The sequence below is a fragment of the Neofelis nebulosa genome, chromosome 8 (genome assembly GCF_028018385.1).
Source record: "Neofelis nebulosa isolate mNeoNeb1 chromosome 8, mNeoNeb1.pri, whole genome shotgun sequence".
NCBI classification, from domain to species: domain Eukaryota; kingdom Metazoa; phylum Chordata; class Mammalia; order Carnivora; family Felidae; genus Neofelis; species Neofelis nebulosa.
In genome coordinates, this window is record NC_080789.1 from 15,789,866 (window position 1) to 15,811,311 (window position 21,446).

General features: G+C 36.9%; 1 protein-coding gene across 9 annotated transcripts in view; it reads right to left on the reverse strand.

The window, feature by feature from the left end:
- RIC8B (RIC8 guanine nucleotide exchange factor B) overlaps positions 1–21,446 on the reverse strand; it is a 104,902-nt gene that overhangs the window by 47,949 nt on the left and 35,507 nt on the right. For all 9 annotated transcript variants that reach the window (XR_009265380.1, XR_009265379.1, XR_009265378.1 and 6 more), the window contains 2 exons: positions 13,956–14,564; positions 3,799–3,893 (listed from right to left, as the gene is read on the reverse strand). Coding sequence is in view for 5 of the 9 variants with exons in the window: in XM_058741527.1 (XP_058597510.1) it covers positions 3,799–3,893; positions 13,956–14,564 (704 nt within the window). In the remaining 4 variants the exon portion in view is untranslated. The remainder of the gene's footprint in view (positions 1–3,798; positions 3,894–13,955; positions 14,565–21,446) is intronic.

Below are 21,446 nucleotides of genomic sequence, written 5' to 3' on the forward strand. Positions count from 1 at the left end.
TAGAATAAATAGATTTTTAAAGCTATCTCACACGCTTATTAGTGGAAATAAAGGTTAAGGTCAGCTGTCCGTGTGAGCTAACTCATTTTATCTCAATGTCCCTGTCCTCTTCATTGCTCTGGGGGTGGGGAAAAAAAGGGCACTGTCTTACAGAGACAGCACATCAGAAAAAGCTGTTGCCAAGGTATTTTTTTACTCACTCGTTTCCTGGAGGAGCCTACTACTAGGCTCATGACACGTATGTATGATAGACAGAAAAGCTTAGATGATTGGAAAATAGATTTCTCTACATGATCACAGGATATACACAGAAATAAGTTCCTAAACAAAATATCAAAATCAAAAACCAACTTTTAAAAGTTGGAAGAGATCTGGAACTAAATATTGGTTCTAAAAGCCAGTATGCTTATTACAATAATAGTTACAGAAGTGGCAGTGGCAGCCTTCCCACCTGCCAAGTGCTTCCTCAGTGCCAGGGACAATAGCTCTTTATTAATTTCTTATTGAATCATTACTACAACTCTTTGAGTTTGATGATAATGCATAATCACATACTATTCAGATTTACCTATTTCATCATATTTGTCCTTAAATCGAAGTGTCAAAAAGAAAAAGGAAAAAACAAACTTAGAAAATAACTTAAAAACTGAAACAAAATATTACTTTGAAAAACATTCTGATTTTTTTTTTTTTTTTTTTGACAGAGAGAGACAGAGCATGAACGGGGGAGGGGCAGAGAGAGAGGGAGACACAGAATCGGAAACAGGTTCCAGGCTCCGAGCCATCAGCCCAGAGCCTGACGCGGGGCTCGAACTCACGGACCGCGAGATAGTGACCTGGTTGAAGTCGGACGCTTAACCGACTGCGCCACCCAGGCGCCCCTGATTTTTTTGTTTTAACTTTGCCTTAAACACACACACGATTTTCATGGCCACTACAAATAAGCAGAATTTAGTAGGTATTACAATTCTAGTAAGTTTCCTAAAATAGCTCTTTGAGGTTAAAGCAATTTTCTCTGTATTTAAATGGCTTAGCCTAGAGTCATTATTCTCCAATGATACTAATCACTTTAATTCTGATTAAAGGGACATGCAGGGCCTTTCCAGATAAACTGTCAAGTCAGCCACAACCTCAATCTCCTGGGAAAGCCTCTGAGAAACTCCTATATCCTGTTTGTGGCTCTAGGGATATCCCTTCTTATTTACAGTGTACCTAATAGAAATTTATCAAAGCAACTTTTAAGATAAAATCAAATTTAAAGAAAAGTATCTTTAAAATTTATTTAAGAATAAATATTTAAAGCAAATAATATCATTAGGAAAATAAAGAAATCTAATTACTTTTTAAAAAATCTGATTTTTAAAACTTCTCTTCTTGCTCTCTTTTGACAAATACTGGGTGCTGTGTTAAAATATTAAATTTATCAGGGGCAGTTGGGTGGCTCAGTCAGTTAAACGTCCAACTCTTGATCACATGGTCATGGGATGGAGCACCGAGTTAGTCTCTGTGTCGCCAGCGTGGAGCCTGCTTGGGATTCTCTCTCTCCTCCTCTTTCTCTGCCCCTCCCCCACTTACGCACATGTGTGCTCTCACATCTAAAAACAAATAAATAAACATTTAAAAAAATATATTAAATTTATCAGAGAAATCTTTGGCAATGTTTTTGTAACTAGTGTCACAATTCCCCACTTTCTCCTCACATTCTTTTCCCTTTAAGTTTATTTATTTTGAGAGTGAGACAGAGAGGAAGGGGCAGAGAGAGAGAGGGAGAGAGAGAATCCTAAGCAGGCCCCTTGCTGTCACCACAGAGCCCTAAGCAGGGCTCATTCTTATGAAATGTGAGATCATGATCTCAGCTGAAATCAGAGTCAGCCACTAAACTGACTGTGCCACCCAGGCACCCCTCTCTTCACATTCTTGTATGAATACCATTTAACTTATAATATCTGATTTCAAAAAAAAAAAAAGCCACCAGTTTACTCCTGGGCTTTCTATAAATCCATTTTTTTTTTTAATTTTTAGTATCTACAGTGTCTCTTGATTATGAAAAAAATTATAGTAAGTCAAAAACGCTTAATAAAATCTTTTTAGTGGTTATGATTTTTGCACTTAATCTGATTATTTTTTTAAATGTTTTTATTTTATTTTTGAGAGAGAGAGAGAGAGAGAGAGAGAGAGAGAGAGAGAAAGTGTGAGTGGGGGAGGGGCAGAAAGAGAGGGAGACACAGAATCCAAAGCAGGCTCCAGGCTCCAAGCTGTCAGCACACAGCCTGACGCGGGACTTGAACCCACAAACCGTGAGATCATGACCTAAGCTGAAGTTGGACGCTCAACCGACTGAGCCACCCAGGTGCCCTAATCTGATTATTTTTTAAAGGCACTGACTCAAAAAAATTAAAGTAACTTTTGATCTCTAACTGAAGGAAAAAAATCACACTTTTTAACTGTGAAGAAAATAATCTTTTGAGGTTTGCAGGGTGGGGTACATAAAGATAACCTACCAACAAACTCAGCATAATATCAAATAATAAATTGCTGATCATAACTAAAATAATATGAATTTGATTAAAAAATAACAAGGTTACGTTTCATTTTTACACTCTGGTTGTGTTTCTATTAAGTTTTACTTAAGCCATATTTTGGAAAAAAGAATACTGTAAATGCTCAAAAGCTATGAAGAACCCAATTTTAAGTTTATTTGTAAAAGAGAGTTAACGCCAAAGTTATTTGTTTGCAGATTTGAATTTATTTGAGTTGTTTAAAATGCCATTTATATTCTTAAAGAATAAAGCACCCTAAGCAGTCTTATGTTAAAATTATAAGTGTTGTTAATACAAATCTGATCTAGAATAGAAAGTAAAAGAAGGAGAAAAATGTATTAACTCAGTTCTCAGAATGATACATTTTAGTAGCTGTCCATTAATAGCTCCAACAGGCAAGACACAAAACTTGAACTAGTTTTTATATATTAATACTTGAGACTATGACCCAATTCTTATAATAGGTTTTTAAAATTTAATTAATCCATATTGCTTAAGATACACTTTTTGGTAAATACTCTTACAATGAAATTAGTGGAAACATTAGTTTGAGTGTAGTAATTAAAAGCAGGGTTCAAATACAAGCTCTGTCACTTAATAGAGCTGTGTGATCGCAGAGAAATTGCTTAATCTTTCTATGCCCCAATTTCATCATCTATTGAAAGGGAAAAATAGTACCCACTTGATAAGGCCGGTGTGCTGATTAAAAGAAGTTAATCTTTACAAAGCACTTAGCATAATGTCACATATAGTATTCAATAACTTAAAAAATTTTTTTTAATGTTTATTTTTTTTTTTGAGAGAGAGAGAGAGAGAGAGAGAGAGAGAGACAGAGCATGAACAAGGAAGGGGCAGAGGTAGGAGGGAGACACAGAATCTGAAGCAGGCTCCAAGCTGTCAGCACAGAGCCCAACATGGGGCTTGAACTCATGAACCATGAGATCATGACCTGAGCTGAAGACGGGCACTTAACCGACTGAACCACACAGGCGCCCCATTATTCAATAACTATTGAACTGTGCTATTATTACTGTTGTTTTGGGTTTTATTGTTGAATGCAACAAATGCCAAACTGTCTCCACAGGGGACAGAATGAAAATTTGTCATCAGGGCATGGTAGTGATTTCTGACTTACCGGTTAGTTGATTTACCAGAATATTTTCACTTTCCTGTACTCATAACAACTAAAATTAGAAGCATAAAAACATCGAGAATTGATGATGTCCTTTACTGAGATATCAACACAGAAGTTACCTACCTGTGCAGCTCTTCTGTTTTGTCTTCAGTTGGACCTACGATTAGTAAACAATGGCGAAGGACAGCTGCCATGACACGGAACTGATGAGAATCACTCTACAGCAAATAAAAAAGACAAGAGGAAAAATTGGGGATTGAATGCCTTAGTGAAGGAGTCTGGTGTATTCCTACATCCCTGGGAGCCATCTTATGGACCATTTGTCCCCCTAAACAGTCATTCTTATACCATAAATAATAGAAGTCAGGACACTGTAGACAAAATTCTCAATACTAAGTTAATAGTTACTGTCTTATATGAACAGCCATCTCCAGAAGTGGCTGAAAACCAGAAGATGCTGATCTAACCACTCCCTTTATGGCATGTCAGGCAAAGAGAGACATGATCAACAGTCATGCATTTCCTACTCTCTTTTACCTTAAGACTCAATTCACCTGAGGATCTTTTCCATTTTCAGAAAGTCTATAGATTCTTTTGATAGTATACTGTTAGAGTTTACTAGTGGTTATAAAAGTTCAAACAGATGTAATGCTATCAGATATTTTAACAGTGGGCTGTACATACTTAACTGCCTCATTTCTTATTTCAAAAGCAATAAATTAAAAGGTATAATCTGCCAACTTCATTAATGAGTCTTCTTAATCTCCTAGTTCCCCCAAATCTTGCTAGTTCCCCCAGAATTACCAGCAAGTGATGAAAAACAAGTGATCTGAGTTTAATCTCCTATTTTTCCAATGTTTACTCATTGTTATTAAAGACACAGAGAGAGTCAGAGGGAAGAAGGCAAGCAGTAGGAAATAAGCTAAGTTTTGAATAATCACTTAGTTTACCTCCTCTTCTTTTAGAGATTTTGGGCCTCTTCTTGAGATTTTGGGCCATTATAATTTCTTTAATTACCTGCATCAAGGCCATATCTCTCTGCTTCCAGATTTTTAGTAACTAAGAAGACATGTAAAATAAATGATAATTATAATAGAGATCCTGCATATGCTATACTTCAGGAAGTCTCCGATTACCTCAAAAACTATTTAAAATTTTAAAAACTTTATTAAAAATGTTTTAAATCTAAAAACTTCAGTTTTACATATAATCTCAAGTCTATATAAAGTGAAATATACTCAAATATTATACATATATTCATATATATAACTCAGCCCTCTGAGATGATGTCTCCTATAAGATCTAACAAACAATAGAGCACAATTGCATTACTCGTAATGCAGATGACAGTATTTTAAGCCTAACACCATCATATGTTCATTTGGAAGAGATGAAGGCCTCAGTAGCATGATGGTAAAAAAGCACTTCACTTGGAGTCTGGAGTCTAGGCTGTGACCTTAGACAAGTCCTACAGATTCTCTGAGCCAAAGTTTCCCCACACACATCTCCACAAATATGAGACTGGTAGGGTTATAAAAGGATTAAAGAGGATGATACACATGGAAGTGCTTAGTACTTGGAATGAAACATTTGAAGGTGAGTGGAAAGGATGAGGGAAGAAGGAAACAAAAGGTAAGTAAGACTGATAGGGCTGAAATGAGTGATAGTAAAATAATCATGTGTTGGGGAAGGAATAGAGAAAAGGGGAGGGGGGTCAGTAGAATGCCAGAGACACTAGGACTGGTAGGGTTGAAATGAATGCTGTCCCATTCACTGTCCATTTTCAAATGCCTGGATCAAAATTCTCTAATATGTAAATACACTTTTGCTTACCCCAAATTACATGAAGCACAGGAAACACCTGTAAAATTCTTCCATTTGTTAATTCTTAATAAGATCATATTTTCCTCGGTTTTGAAAATTAACTAGGAATGCACTTCCTTTCAAACAAGATTTTCCTTTATTCTAGATATCACAATCATTTCTTCTCATGCTGATGTTGACAAGCCTCTTGCAAAACTATCCATTGTGGTCTTTCTATTTGCAACTGTAAACCAAAATCCTACTTCTTTCCATCCCATTTCCTCCTGTCCCAACTTTTATAACGCCAATTCCCAAGTTGTACCTATATCCTCAATGCCCTCTTTTACTGTAAATCCACTAAATTCCCTTTCTCTACTCAAAACAACTGTCAAATCCCTGGATTGTTGTTTCCAATCTCAGCATCACTGATTCCTTTTCATATTCCAGGTCTCAGCTAAAATATTTCATTAGAAAAGACCATTAGAAAGACCATTTCATTAGAAAAGACCTACTTAGACCATATCTAAGTAGGTTTCTTCTTTCATTATTTTCTATCGCTGTATCTTGTTATGATTCCTTTCATAAAATCATTAATTTGTAATGCCACATTTCTTTACATACTGGCAATATCCACTGTTTTCTCCAGTACTCTATTACCTTTACAAGTTTAGAGTGCATGTGTTTAATAGATGTTCAATAATTTTTAATGTAAATGGTAAGTAAAACAAAAAAAAAAAGTCCCAGTCATAAGTGGGCAGCCAGATAAATTTTCATAAAATGAGCACATCCATATAACCAGCACAAAAATGATCCAACACTAAGATTAAGAACTCCAGAATTGGCCTCTTCAAATGACAATCTCCCGATCCTCAAGGGTAATCTGAATGTCTAACATTGCAGGTTAGTGATTTTTTGTTTTCACTGAATTTTACTTGAATGATATCATAAAATATAGACCCTTTGTGTATGGTTGTGAGATTCATTCAGGTTGTCATGTGTATTTAGGTGCAGTGTGTTCATTTTCATCACTCGAGAGCAGTAATATTTGAGATGTAGTCTGTGGATCACTGCTGGTCCGCACCCTGTTTGCCACTGATCTGCAGTGTCATGAGTGCAGAAGGTGTGAGCATTTAGGAACTTTTCCAGTTTGACATTGTAATATTGCACTATACAAGAATTTCATTCTGAAAGCAAGGGCAAAAAATCTGATCCTTCACCAATTTGGTTAAGAAAGCACTGCTAAATACAATGAATGTATCACAATTTATTTATCCATCCTACTCTTGATGGGCACTTGGATTGTTTCCAGTTTGGGACTACATTGAAGAGTACTGCTGTGAATGTACTTTCTTACATTTCATTTGCTGCATCACAGGTCATATACATATGTCAGACTTCAGAATATACTGCCAAATAGTGTTGCAAAGTGTTTATACCAATTTATACTCTCACTAGTTCTACAGTTGTGTCAACACTTGGTATTGTCAGTCTTTTAAAATTCAGTCATTCTTGTGGGTGTGCAGTGGTCTCATAGTTTTATTATGCATTTCCCTGATAACTAAGGAGTTTTCATGTAACTACTGGTCATTTGGATAGCTCTTTTGTGAAGTGCCTATTCAAGCCTTTTGACTATTTTCCTACTGGGTTGACTGACTTTATTTGTATGGATTTGTATGGATTTTAATGTATTTGGGATACAATCCTTTATTTATAGATGTGTTGCAAATATCTTCTCCCATTTGGTGGCCTGCTTTTTTTACTTTCTTCTCTTGATGAGTTCATTTTAATGAAGACCAATTTGTCAACTTTTGCTTTAAGATTTGGTTTTTATTTTGTCCTATTTTAGAAATCTTTGCTACTTAAGAAATGTTTGACTTGTTTAGGATAAAGTCATGAATATAATCTGTTTTCTTCTAAAAGCTTTATTATTTTACCTTTTTTAATATTAAGGTCCTTATCCATCTCAAATTAATGTTCTATGTATGGTATAAGGTAGGGACTTAAATTTGTTTTTCCGGATGCCTGGGTGGCACAGTCGGTTAAGCGTCCGACTTCAGCTCAGGTCATGATCACACAGTCTGTGAGTTCAAGCCCCGCATTAGGCTCTGTGCTGACAGCGCAGAGTCTGGAGCCTGCTTCAGATTCTGTCTCCCTCTCTCTCTCTGCCCCTCCCCCACTCATGCTCTGTCTCTCTCAAAAATAAATAAACATTAAAAATAAAATAAAATAAATTCGTTTTTCTTCCATACAGCCTTTCAATTGATCCAGGGCAATTTATTAAAAAGCCCACTTTCCCCCCACTGCACTTCAGTGTTACCTGTATCATAAATCAGTTGACTATATATGTGTAGGTTTATTTCGAGACTCTTTATTCTATTCCATTAGTCTATGTCTCAATAAATATTGGTTAAATGAGTGTTATCATTAAGAAGTCTTATTTAACAAAGGTTAGAATGGATACTATACTATTAGTCTGCTATGTGACTTTCCGTAAGTAATTTAAACACTCTGATCTTTCGTGTCTCCATGTGTTAAATGTAGTTAATGCTGCTGTATCACAAGGATGCTGGAAAGATTAAATATAACTGTTCTTTATAAAACATTATACAAATACAGTTTATATAACTATAATTTACTTGCTTCATCTTAATTTTGGTATCTTTAAGACATCAATATTCTCTCCTCTGAAATCATATTATCTCCAAAGATTGAGAAGAAAAAAGTCACCAAGGACAAAGGGAGGAGGAACAGAGAGAAAGCAAATAGGCTTGTTGTGATAGTGGAAATCAAAATGAGATAACAACACTCAATTAAAAGGTAGATAAAAACTCAGAAAATTCTTTGGGATCTCTATACAGGCTTCACTTCTTAATTACAGATTCTACTATGGTCCTGTTGCTTTTTCCTTCTGTGCAAACTGTGGAAGATCTCACTTTTATTTGGTAAAGGTGTCAGTTTCCTCACATCTTTTCATTCAAAGTGTCAACTGATGTAAACAATGCCTGAGAAAGTCTGAAGGGAGAATACTGCTCACCAACCAGTCCTGATCTGGTATTGTTACCCCAGGATAGTTCTAATTTTCTTCAAGAAGGTTTAGGAAACCTGTCCTGTGAAAATTTAATTTCAATCCTATAAAAAGCGAAACAAACACTCAGACACAGACACACACATACACACATGCACACATATAAATGTATGCATGCTTACCTAGAAATACAGCTGTATCTCAGGTAGCATTTTATCCTATGTTTTACCCTATTCCTTTTGCTTACCTCTACCATGGTTATTTGTCCTACTAAACTGTGTATATTTAAAAATCTCTGTCTCTTTACAGGTAGAGATTATGTATTTTACCTCTGCATCTTTTGCATCTAATATGGTGATGGGCATAAAATAATCAATGCTTTTTTGAATTAATTTGCAAGGGGAGATATAAATGTTATAAAATAGATAGTGTTAACTCTAAAAAGGCTAGAAATTACTACTGTAAATAATGTTATTAAATGTTTTAGACTTCTAGAGAATTTTCTAAAAGCTTTGAAAATTTAAAAGGTACCATATATTTTTCCTCCCTCCCTGCTAACTTTGGGCTTTTTCTCCTATGTATTTCTGTATATCACATTTTATTTTTCATTAAACAAAAATTTGCTGAAAGTCTACTCTGTACTGGGTATGTTGCTAGCAGAAAGACTATCCCAGGGAGGTCAGACATACCCTCAAAGATCTAGAACTTATGGCATTTGAAACATCTCTGCATTACTGAGGTGATTCTTTCCTGTTTTTAAACATATAGAAAATATAGAGAAGAATAGAATGTAACAAACAGTCGTATATTTATCTGTGTTTATGTGTCTGATTTTCCTGTTAATCTTTTAGTTCTTTGAAGGCAGTGATGATTTCTTCATCTTGCATCTTTGTATACCCAACATAGAATTTGGCACATACCGGGCACTCAATGTCTACTCAAAAATGATTCAGCAAAAAAAAAAAAACAACAACCCCAAAACAAACAAACAAACAAACAAACAAACAAACATGACATAGCTTGAAGCTTTTTAAATTAATATTATGTCCTTTTCCCATATTTCCTTTAAAGTCTCTAAAATAATCATGGAACTAACCTCTTCTATGACAGTGTGACATTCCCAATTAACTTCTATGGACATTCACTGTTTTCTGTCACTCTAATACATCCTTTGACTACACAGATAGTGGTACTACTTCCCTGCTTGCACTTGGGTGTCTGGCTCTAACATGTTTGTTGGTCCTTATGTTTTCTCATTACATTGCACTGATGACCTGGGAAGCAGTGCAGAGGGAAAGTGTGCTAAGTACGGGATTTCCAGAATAACATGCTTTCCTCCAACAAAGAGATTTAGCAAAAGTGTTAAAGCAGGAGGAAGACAAGACCATTTCATTTAACTTTTCTAGAACTGACTTCAGGTCCTGCTAAAGGAGTCTTTTGACCTCTTAAACATACTATCTTTAGGAAAGGGAGAGAATGAGAAAGGGAGGGAAAGAGGAAGGAAGTGAGGAAGACAGATGGACACCGTGTGGAAATAAGGCCAACTACTGAATAGAAAGGAATCTTCAGATTCCTGATGGTATCGGCAGGCAGGGAGGCAGGCAGGAATTTAACACATGAACCTAAAATGAACAAATGGCACTAATCTGCTAAACCTCAAGAAAAACCTAGTCATTAATTTTCTGTTTTTAATGAATTGTAAGTGAACAGTGATAGAAATACCTACTAAAACAGTTAAAACCAAAACCAAACATCTGTATTTTCTCTAACGGTTGAGCTGTGGTCATAAAGATCTTTAAAGGTGCAATCCCCAGGGTTTGGAAAGGTATTAACTAGCACTAATCTTCTGAAGGTCAATTTGACAATACATATTAACAACCGTTAGGGTTTAAAAAAAAATCCTTTGACCCAACAATTTTAGGAATGTATCTACAAAATTTTACAATAAGAAAATTCACTGTGTTACTATTTACAATAGTAAACAACTGCAAACAATCTAAATGCCTACACGTAGGGAATTTGTTAAAGGTTGATAAATCCTTATGAAGGAATACTCAAATATAAATATACCTATTAAATATAAAATTACTTATGAAGGGTATTCCTTCATAAGGATTTATCAATCTTTAACAGGAAAATAAACTGGTACATTATTTTTTGGTTGCAGAACTCTTTTTATCCCCAAATGATATCTAGTTATAACCTAAATTTATTTTAAAAAATTGTTTTTAATTTTTTTCATTTTATTTAGAGAGAGAGAGAGAGAGAGAGACAGCACGAGTGGGGAAGAGGAGCAGAGGGAGGGAGAGAGAGAGAGAGAGAGAAAGAGAGAGAAAGAGAGAGAGAGAGAGAGAGAGAGAGAGAATCCTAAGCAGGCTCCACAATGAGCGTGGGGCTTGAACTCATAACCCTGGGATCATGACCTGAGTGCTCAACCAACTGTGCCACCCAGGCGCCCTTCAACCTAAATTTAAATAGAAAAAAACAACAGCAACAATCAAAGATACTCTTTTGGAAGTGAGGGTGGGGAACCTGGAACACTGTCCACTCATCACCAGAGGCTACCCCTAGGAACTTTATGGCTTCAGGGAACATTTTGAAAACTACTACTCTTCAAGAACATTTACTGAGGAAAAAAAGATTATAAAATTACTGCATTTTTGTAAAAAGAAATTATACATGTTTATATTTATATATTCTACAATGAAGAATAGTTAGAAAGATACACGTTAAAACACAAACAGTGCTTATCTTTGAGTGGTAAGCTTATAGGTGATTTGTACTTATTGCTCATATGCAATTTTCCTCTAGATCTACTGCAATGAGCATGCATTTTGATTAAAAGAAAATAATATTAGTTACTTTTAACATTGTATTTTAAAATTGGATTCTTCTGTAAAAAGTAAGTTTTTATTATCCCTTTATTTCAGTTGGTATTTAAAGTACTAACAATTCTTTAGGTGCTTGCTCAATTGGAGAAAGATGCCATGCATCTGACAATCAAGTAATTATTAAAATCCAGGTAAATGGGGGCACCTGGGTTGCTCAGTCGGTTAAGTGTCCAACTCTTGATCTCGGCTCAGGTCACGACCTCACAGATCAAGCCTCGTGTCAGGCTCTGTGCTGACAGTGCAGAGTCTGCTTGGGATTCTCTCTTCCTCTCTCTCTGCCCCTCCCCCACATATCTCTCAAAATAAATAAATAAACTTTTAAAAAAATCTAAGTAAGTGGACTCTTATTGGCAAGTTTCTCTGCAACTTTATTATAGACTTTTTTTATGCTAAGTTGTGGGTACCTCCCTAAAAGGTGCTCTATGTTCTGATTTCAGGGAAACATCCATCTCCCCAATCTTCAAACAGCTTTATCATTCTCAGTCTTCCTATTTCAGGAGACACCTTCATGGTCTTCTCTGTGCTAAGTATTTTCAATCATGAATGCACTGTTTCTCTCCTAGCACTTAACACAATTTGAATTATATATTTGTTTACTTACTACCTGTCTCACCAACAAAACTGAAGGCAGAGACTAGGTCTATTATTTGCCAACATATTACACATGCCAGCATGATACCCTGTAATTGGCCACAAATATTTATTGACTAACTGAATGATTGACTAAATGTTTGCTAAAATTTGAATTTGGAGACCCACAGAGATTCAACTGGTTTGAAAATAACCTTTCCCACACTCCTGCCTAAATGGGTTGGCAAGATCCTACTTTCACTACTGTTTAAATTTCTGATAACTTCAGTAATAGCCCAGACTAACATTAACTGGGCACATTTTATAACGGCTTCATCTACTGAACCACAACTCACAAGAAGCCCTTCAGCTGCTGAGAAGCCTGCTTCAGGACTACTGATCCTTTCTCATTTATCTTTCGGAAAATAAACTTTCTATGCTACAGAATGAGTATTTGCTGCTTTAAATCTTCTAAGGCTTCTTCCAGCCCCACTATTGCTTCTAACTGAAGCACACTCATGAGGGCGAATCTCAATTTACTGATACATGTCACATGTCATTCCATACATATACTGATAAGCAGTCATTGACTTGTACACCCTTTTGTTGGGAATCTCAACAGTGTGAACTACTATTTCGGGCACAATTTAAATAACAGGGCCTCCCAACAATGAAAAACCAACAGTCTCAGAAGAGCTCTTGCAACTAAATGGAGAACTTAAAAACACCAAAACAAACAGTGTAAGAAAAATAACCATAGAAGGTACCAAATAAGCATAGAGACATAATATTTTAAATACTTCCAAATATTTGGTTTCAAAGCATAAATGGAGCATGTGGGCTTTCCACATGTTTTCCTGCCAAGTCTCAGGAAAAACTGACCATACTACAGTCATCTAAAACAGCTGTTAGGACTGATCTTCAAATATTTGGTTTCAAAATATAGACCTATTTGCACTTGAAAACTCAGATGCCTGCATTCTCCCACTATAGCACTGCACTGAGATAATCTTCTCAAAGTAGGTTGCTGGCAAAAACAGATCTGTATTCATGGTGAGAACTGTTTCAAATGGACACAGCAAAATGTTAGCCCTAGGTCCTAAAGTCAATCGTCAGAAAAGATAATTTGCTCTGGCACCAACATACTGCATTTCTTTCTTCTTTTCTTTTCTTTCTTTTTAAAGCAGGTGCTCAATTTCACTCATTATTTAAGGTTAAATAGGGTAAACGTGAAATGTTGAGAGTCTAGAAGCAAGGAAAAAAGTTTGTCTACTTCATTTACAATTGTCTTCTTCCTTAAATTAACTTTCTTGTTTAGCATATTGTTCTTGTGGGTACTTAGATATAAACTATCAAATCTGCCTCACTTTTGGGCTGCTGTATGGTCCAAGCCACAGAGAAGGATCTTAGTCTAGAAAAAAACCTTTCTCACACATTAGTGTAATTACATTTGTTTTCTAGGACTGTGTACAAGCCTGGATATCTAGTTGTAGTCCTACATTTCTGATAGCTTTCTAATACTATAACACTCTAGGAGATTGGGATGATAGGTGATACAGCATCTTTTACTCTACTGAGCAGACATCAATTCTGATTGATCAGTTTTAACTGGCCTGATTATCTTTTCTTCAAGATGGCAGTCATCATAAATGCCTGTAACTTCATGAAATACATTGTTTTATTTCCCTTCAAATATTATCATTTAAACCTTATTCCTCAAAAAGGCATTAAAAAAAAGACATGTGATGGTACAACTCAGAAAAGGAACTATATTTGGCATCTTACAAAATAATAATCCATATTAACTATATTGGAATTAAATTTTTTTAAATCTATAAAAAACAAGTAAAATAAAATATTTGTTTTTTCATCTTCATCCTATTTTTCTAGTAAGTGTTACACAAATGTCAACTAAAACCCTACAGGCAGCTCTAGGGATGCCCCGGACCAATTAAATAATAGGTAGATAAGAATATTCTTCTCAACCTTACCTCTTTATGTGCCTTCCAACTGTCTACTGTCACATTGAAGAGAGCTTTGAGGGCCTCGATGGCACAGTCTGTCTCCTGAGGTGAGAGAGGAGGTCCATTACGGTCTATGGCCGATTCATACTCATCGGTCCACTTGATGCTAAAGGCACTTTCCAAGATCTGGGTTAGCAGCGCTAGTCCCTGAAGCTCATAGCGCAATTGTGACCTGATGTCGGTGTGCAAAAGTGACAGGAGGAAGAGCAAGCGCAAGTCAAAGCATTTAATGTCACTGATAAACTTTCGGTCCTTGCACTTTCTCAGGAGGTTACAGAGCTTTGCAGCAAGGTTAAGTTCCAGGCTGAGCTGCTGTGCCATTTGACTGTTGAACACTATGTTACACAGACATTTTAATGACTCCACAATAACTGGGAACTCGGACACCTTCTCCAAAGAATCATCCGACTCATTTAGCTTGGCTAGTCGCAGCAGTATCTGCATATTTTCCTTGGTTGTTACAGGAACTAAAACTTTTTTGTCTCTGGAGAGAATGCGGAGAACTTCCAGGCAAGACACTTGACATGTTGTTGGGATGTCCTTTACAAGGACTTTAAATATACCTTCACAGAGTTTCTGAAAAACAGGAATGAGTATGAAAAGTCATTATTTGGCTTAAATGATTTAAAACAGAATACTTCTCTACCAATGTATGTAATAGCAGTCAGGTTCTGGCTAGAAAAGATTTTTACTTTAAAAAACATTTTTTTTTTTTTACATTTATTTATTTTTGAGAGACAGAGAGACAGAGCACAAGTGGGGGAGGGGCAGAGAGAGAAGGAGACACAGAATCCGAAGCAGGCTCCAGGCTCTGAGCCGTCAGCACAGAGCCCGACGCGGGGCTCGAACTCACCAGCTGTTGAGATCATGACCTGAGCCGAAGTCGGACGCTCAACTGACTGAGCCACCAGGCGCCTCGATTTTTAATTTTTTAAGTCACAGAATGTTAGAAGTGAAAGAGACCTTAGGGGCGCCTGGGTGGCTTCGGCTCAGGTCATGATCTCAACGGCTGGTGAGTTCGAGCCCCGCGTCGGGCTCTGTGCTGATGGCTCAGAGCCTGGAGCCTGCTTCGGATTCTGTGTCTCCTTCTCTCTCTGTCCCTCCCCCACTTGTCCTCTGTCTCTGTCTCTCTCTCCCTCTCTCAAAAATAAACATTCAAAAAAAAAAATTAAAAAAAAAAAAGAGACCTTATATTTGTTGCACTTCTTTCACTTACAGATATGGAAATTGAAGGCTAGAGAGACTGAATTAGTTGTACAGGGCCAGAGCGAATCGGTCAAGTTTTATATAGCTTTGTTCTCAACAGATTTTTAACATCAGACTACATATAATACCAGGATAGAAGGCAATTAGTCTGAATCATAGCTGATGGACCCAGAGTACATATTATCTATCTTGCATTTTTTGAAAAATAATTATTCCTGTCATTGCTAAATTTAAGAACCACTGTTCATCTCTCAAAATTCAATGTCTAGCTTTCTTCTCCATAAACTGCAGGTCTGGGTCTCTCAAGCTCATGTCTTATATGTGGAACAAGTAGGTATAACTATTTTACTACTGACCATTTCTGTACCTGTTGCATTTTATAAAAACAACAGCACCAACTAGGACTAATGTAAGATTTTACAAAGTTTGTATCAACCTAGCATCAGACTTTAACTCTTTAAAAAGAGGCTATTCATGGGTCAAGCATTATGATCTTGGCAGGAATCCCAAGCTGTGTGTACCTTCTCAGGTACATCCTAGTAGTACAGCTATGGCAATGTCAACTTTAAATGTACAGTTGACCCTTGAACAACATGGATCTGAACTGCACAGGTCCACTTATACATGGATCTTTTTCAATACATACAGTATAGTACTATAAATGTATTTTCTCTTCCTTGTGATTTTAACACTTTTCTCTGGCTTACTTTACTGTAAAAGTATAAATCCAATAATATATAACATACAAAATATGTGTTAATTGACTGTTGAGGTTATTTGTAAGGCTTCTGGTCAACAGTAGGCTCTTAGTAAGTTAAATTTCTGGAGAGTCAGAAATTATACACAGAATTAAAAAAAAAAGGTTTTTTTTTTTAACATTTATTTATTTTTGGGAGACAGAACACAAGCAGGGAGGGGCAGAGAGAGAGGGAGACACAGAATCCAAAGCAGGCTCTAGGCTCTGAGCTGTCAGCACAAAGTCCGACGTGGGGCTCAAACCCACAAGCCGTGAGATCATGACCCCGAACTGAGCTCGGACGCTTCACCAACCGAGCCACCCAGGTGCCCCATATACACACAATTTTTTTTGACTGTGCAGGGGGTTGGCACCCATAACCCCCACGTTGTTCAAGGGTCAACTGTACTATTTTCTCTAGATGGAGGTGGGAAGGAAATTAACTTGACAAGCTGAAAAAAATTTGATAATAATGTCAATTCTACCTGCCATCCCTGATGACTAGAAAGGACTTTCATTTAATGTCTTACTATCATCATTAAAGCACTTAAAAATTTTTTTTGAAGTTTATTTATTTATTTTGAGAGAGTGAGCGAGCAGGGGAGGGGCAGAGAGAGAGGGAGAGAAAGAATCCCAAGCAGGCTCTGTGCTGTCAGCACAGAGCCTGATGTAGGGCTCAAATTTATGAACCATGAGATCATGATCTGAGCCGAAACCAAGAGTCAGATGCTTAGCCAATGGACTGAGACATCCAGGCGCCCCCAAGCATTTTGTTTTAAAATGAACGTAAGTTTGGGCAGTGGGGATAAGTGTAATGTGCCCATTATAAAAATACAAAAAACAAGGCAATCTTTCTCTAATTTCTGATCTTTCATATCCAAGATAAAAAACAAAACAAAAAAAACAAAACAAAACCAATTCAACATACTGTTTCCTATGTGGTATATTTCTGGGGGTGAAGTCAGATAATCTTTGCACCCACATAACTTTATTCAAGAGAGAACTCATCTACATTCCTGTTTAAGAAACACATAATAAAGTATTATAAAAAATTATATATGTGAATTTGGAGTTCTACATATCTAGTAAAATAGACATCTTTACCTCCTAACCTTCTAAACCAAAAATAACAACAGCAACAAAAAAATCCCCCCCAAATCTATAGACAATATGATTCCTTTCTTGCTCTACCTCAGACTCAAGAAAGAAAAAGAACAAAGTATGAATACAAATAGGAAGAGACAAGGCTATAGATCAAATGGACTAAAACACTGGGACATAAAAAGGCTACATGAAAGAAATTAGAAAGCCTACAAAATTTATAGTTAAAAACTACTTCTGGGGCACCTGAGTAGCTCAGTCAGTCTGACTGAGTCAGTCTGACTTCAGCTCAGCTCATGATCTCATGGTTTGTGAATCTGAGCCCTGCATCAGGCTCTCTGCAGTCAGCAGAGCCCTCTTCGAATCCTCTGTCACCCTCTCTCCTTGCTCCTCTCCTGTTCATGCTCTTTCAAAAATAAACAAACATTAAAAAAAAAAAAAAAAAAAAAAAAAGACTTCATTTACAGGTTTCCTGGAGATCAACCGGCAACCAAAGACAAGAGTTCTAATTTTAAAGCACAGTTTTTGGTTATATTTGTTCTTAAATATGCCATTTCTCATTATAGACATGCCTCACGTAATGACTGTTAGGTGGCTTTTTATTATAATCATAATGTATCTTGAAAATCAAGCCACTTTTTGGATCATGACTCTTTCTTCTCTGCCTTTTTTTTACTATAATTCAAAAAATAAAATCAAAGACCTACCCAAAATACAACAAAAGTGATATTTTATAAACACACCTATTGCTGTACTCAATATAATCATTTCTATTCAGAGAATATTATGAAGACCAAATTAATAAATCAGGTATATTTGGATGAATCAGAAAAATTTTGCTTTGGGGGCACATGGATGGCTCAGTTGGTTAAGCATCTGACTTTGGCTCAGGTCATGATCTCTCAGCCTGTGAGTTAGACCACGTCGGGCTCTGTGCTGACAGCTCAGAGCCTGAAGCCTGCTTCTGATTTTGTGTCTCCCTCTCTCTCTCCACCCTTCCCCACTCATGTGCGCGCGCTCTCTCTCTCTCTCTCTCAAAATAAATAAACATTAAAAAAAAAGAAAAAAAAATTTTCTTTGCATATGTACACCAAGCTAGAGAATTGAAGAGGGAGCATTCTTTACACTTTCTCCATCTGTTGAGTGCATGCACTCCTTCTGTGTTTCAAAGATGCTCTTGTATTTCACCTTTATTTTGCCCGAACAGTATTTTTCTATGCTGTGACTATTTTTTTTCAGTTGATTTTATGCTTCCTAAAACATGCTCTGCTCTCTTCAAACACTTTCTATAGCCCCTTGATGCCCACAGGACATATCTGGAATGAGCCTAGTGATCCTTTTCCTACTGCTCTGTCACAGACACTCCCCGCTTTTTCTCAAGTGCTCCAAAATGACTCCCAGTCCCTTGACATCTGTCTTGAGCTCCTTCCCTGCTGTTCCTTCTGTGGCATGAAAGGACATGCTACCATGCTCTCTAGTCAGGAGCCCCCTCTTTTTCTCAGCTTTAGTTTGAAGACTGAGGGGTCTATAAGCTTCCCTAGTCACTCCTTCTTTTGATATTTGTGCTTCCAACAAGATCTTAGTTTTTGCTTTTGTATAGAGTAAGTTATTGGAGCATCTCACTCCTTCTCCAGGCTCCTAGAGAATAGGCCATGTTTTCTGTAGCCCTGTGGCTGGATCAGGTGTGCTATACCTATTTTTAAGTGCAAGATAACCACAAATATCTAACCTTAAAACTACTACTACCTGACTCTCCAGCATCTTCCAAAGAATGACTCCTTTGTATTCCTCCTCCACCAGCCACCACTTACTATTAAGTCTTCTCTTCCTCTTTTTGCAGGTACAATAAACTGTCATTATATTAGAGGTTAGGTATAGACTATTTTTATTTACTATTTTATTTACTTTCAAAATTGTTTTCATTGTTCAACTGATATATATTTTTCAATCTCAAATTATTTTGGTACCTTAGATAATTACAAAACACATTTTTTTTTCTATCAAAATTAATGGAAATATTTTCTGATTTTTTTTTTTTCAACGTTTTTTATTTATTTTTGGGACAGAGAGAGACAGAGCATGAACAGGGGAGGGGCAGAGAGAGAGAGGGAGACACAGAATCGGAAACAGGCTGCAGGCTCCGAGCCATCAGCCCAGAGCCCGACGCGGGGCTCGAACTCACGGACCGCGAGATCGTGACCTGGCTGAAGTCGGACGCCTAACCGACTGCGCCACCCAGGCGCCCCAATATTTTCTGATTTAACAACTTTCACTTAGAGTTTGGGTTCTCGGTAACGAATGAAAGTCAGAAAGCAAAGTTGAGGTATGCTTACAAAATATAATTACTAAGAATCAAAGAGTCTGAGAAAAAGCCCTTTTAAAATGCTTACTAGCTTAGCAAGCCATGGCTATTTCTATAAAGTTACACTGTGGACGCAGGAGCAGACACTCAAGAGTAAGATCCCAAATAGTTCCCCAATGTTACTATCAGTACCGCCAAAAAATTTTAGTAATTTGCTCCTGAACTGAAATCCCAAAGTCTACTACAGCAATGGTTGTCAAACTTCATCATGGATCATAATCAGCTAAAGGGATTGTTAAAATACATTGTTATACTGCACCCTCAGAGGTTCTGATTCAGTTGGTCTTGAGTGAGGTTCCAAAATTGGGACTTTTAACAAGTTCCTAGTTGCTGCTGCCAATTCAGAAGCTACACTCTGTGAACCACTGAACTATGGTTAACAATGGACTGACACAACTTGGATGTTACAGGACTGGGGTTAAGTGAGAGCAATGGACCAGATAAGCATAGAAAAGTAGGCTGAGTTGAAAGCCATTAATACAAATACCTTAACTTCTCTTTGATTATCCTCAAGATGAATAGGGTGTCCCTGTCTGGTCACATTACCTTTCTTACCTTAAATATTAAAAACTACTCTTAAAAAACTGAGAACAAACTGAGGGTTGATGGGGGGTGGGAGGGAGGGGAGGATGGGTGATGGGTACTGAGGAGGGCACCTTTTGGGATGAGCACTGGATGTTGTATGGAAACCAATTTGACAATAAACTTCATATATTGAAAAAATAAAAAAAATAAAAAAAAAAAAAAAACAACAAACTACTCCACTTGTGAAATATATTACTTGTTTAAGGTCAATGGTCCTGGGCTTGAAACTTGTTCAACTTACCATGGACTCTAGAACCACAGCAGTACTGTGATGAAGGCAAAGGTTCTGGATTTAAACTCCTTGTATTCAAACCTTGGCTCTTCTACCATCTTCTAACAGTGTGACTGTGGCAACTTACTTGGCCTCTCTGGGCCTCATTTACTGTAAGAGTTAAATGATATCCCACATGTATAGCTCTTAGAATAGTGCCTAGAATGTGTAAGTATTCAGTATAGGTTTATATATTATTATAAAATAAAATCTCAGAGTCCTCAGTTTAGCATTTAAGATCTCCAACCTACTTTTTCAGGCTTCTCTTTCATACTGTGCTTCTATCAAACCCTCCTCTTTAGCTATATTCCTATCCAAATTATCTCACACTGAGCTCTTCTGCTTTCTTACTGCTTCCCCTCTACATGCATCAGTTCTTCTTCCTCTTTGACTATTCAAGTTTTAACCATTCTTCAAAGCTAACCTCAGAATTCACTTTTAAGAAAAATATTTATTTTGAGTGAGAGAGAGAGAGAAAGTGAGAGAGAGAGAGAGAGAGCATGCACACACATGAGCAGGGAGAGGGGCAGAGAGAGAGAGGGAAAGAATACGGAGCAGCAGGCTCCACACTGTCAGCACAGAGCCCACCCTGGGGCTTGATCTCACGAACCGAACTGTCAGATCATGACCGAAGCAGAAATAAAGAATTCACGCTTAACTGACAGAGCCACCCAGGTGCCCCTAATATTCACTTTTGATATAAAATTTCTCCTAACCACTTCAGCTCCCAACATTCTTTCTCTCCAAGGAATACCCAAACCATATCTTATAGCAATCATTTGGTGCTCTGTACATTCTTCCTGTTACTACTAAAAGCTCTCTGATGGCAGAAAGGACACTTTTTTTTTTCCAAGACAGAAGAAAATATAAATTGTAGTGGTTTCTGAATTAGAGTTGGGTATATTACTAGGCTTTGCTGCTGTGTAATTCAGACATGCTATTTAACTTCTTTGAGCCTCACTGTCCCATGTGTAAAAAGGGAATAGTATCATCTATATCTCATAGGGCTATTGTGAAATAGACTCTGGGACATAATAAGTACTCTGTAAATGGTGATTATTATTATTCATATTCTTCATAATCCTTGTAGCCCTCAGTAGAGCAACTAGCACACAAGTTAGACCCAAAATATAAACTGATTAGATTAAGTTCTTCAAATCTAAAGGATTAGTAGAAGTCTATTAATGTTATCTGGAC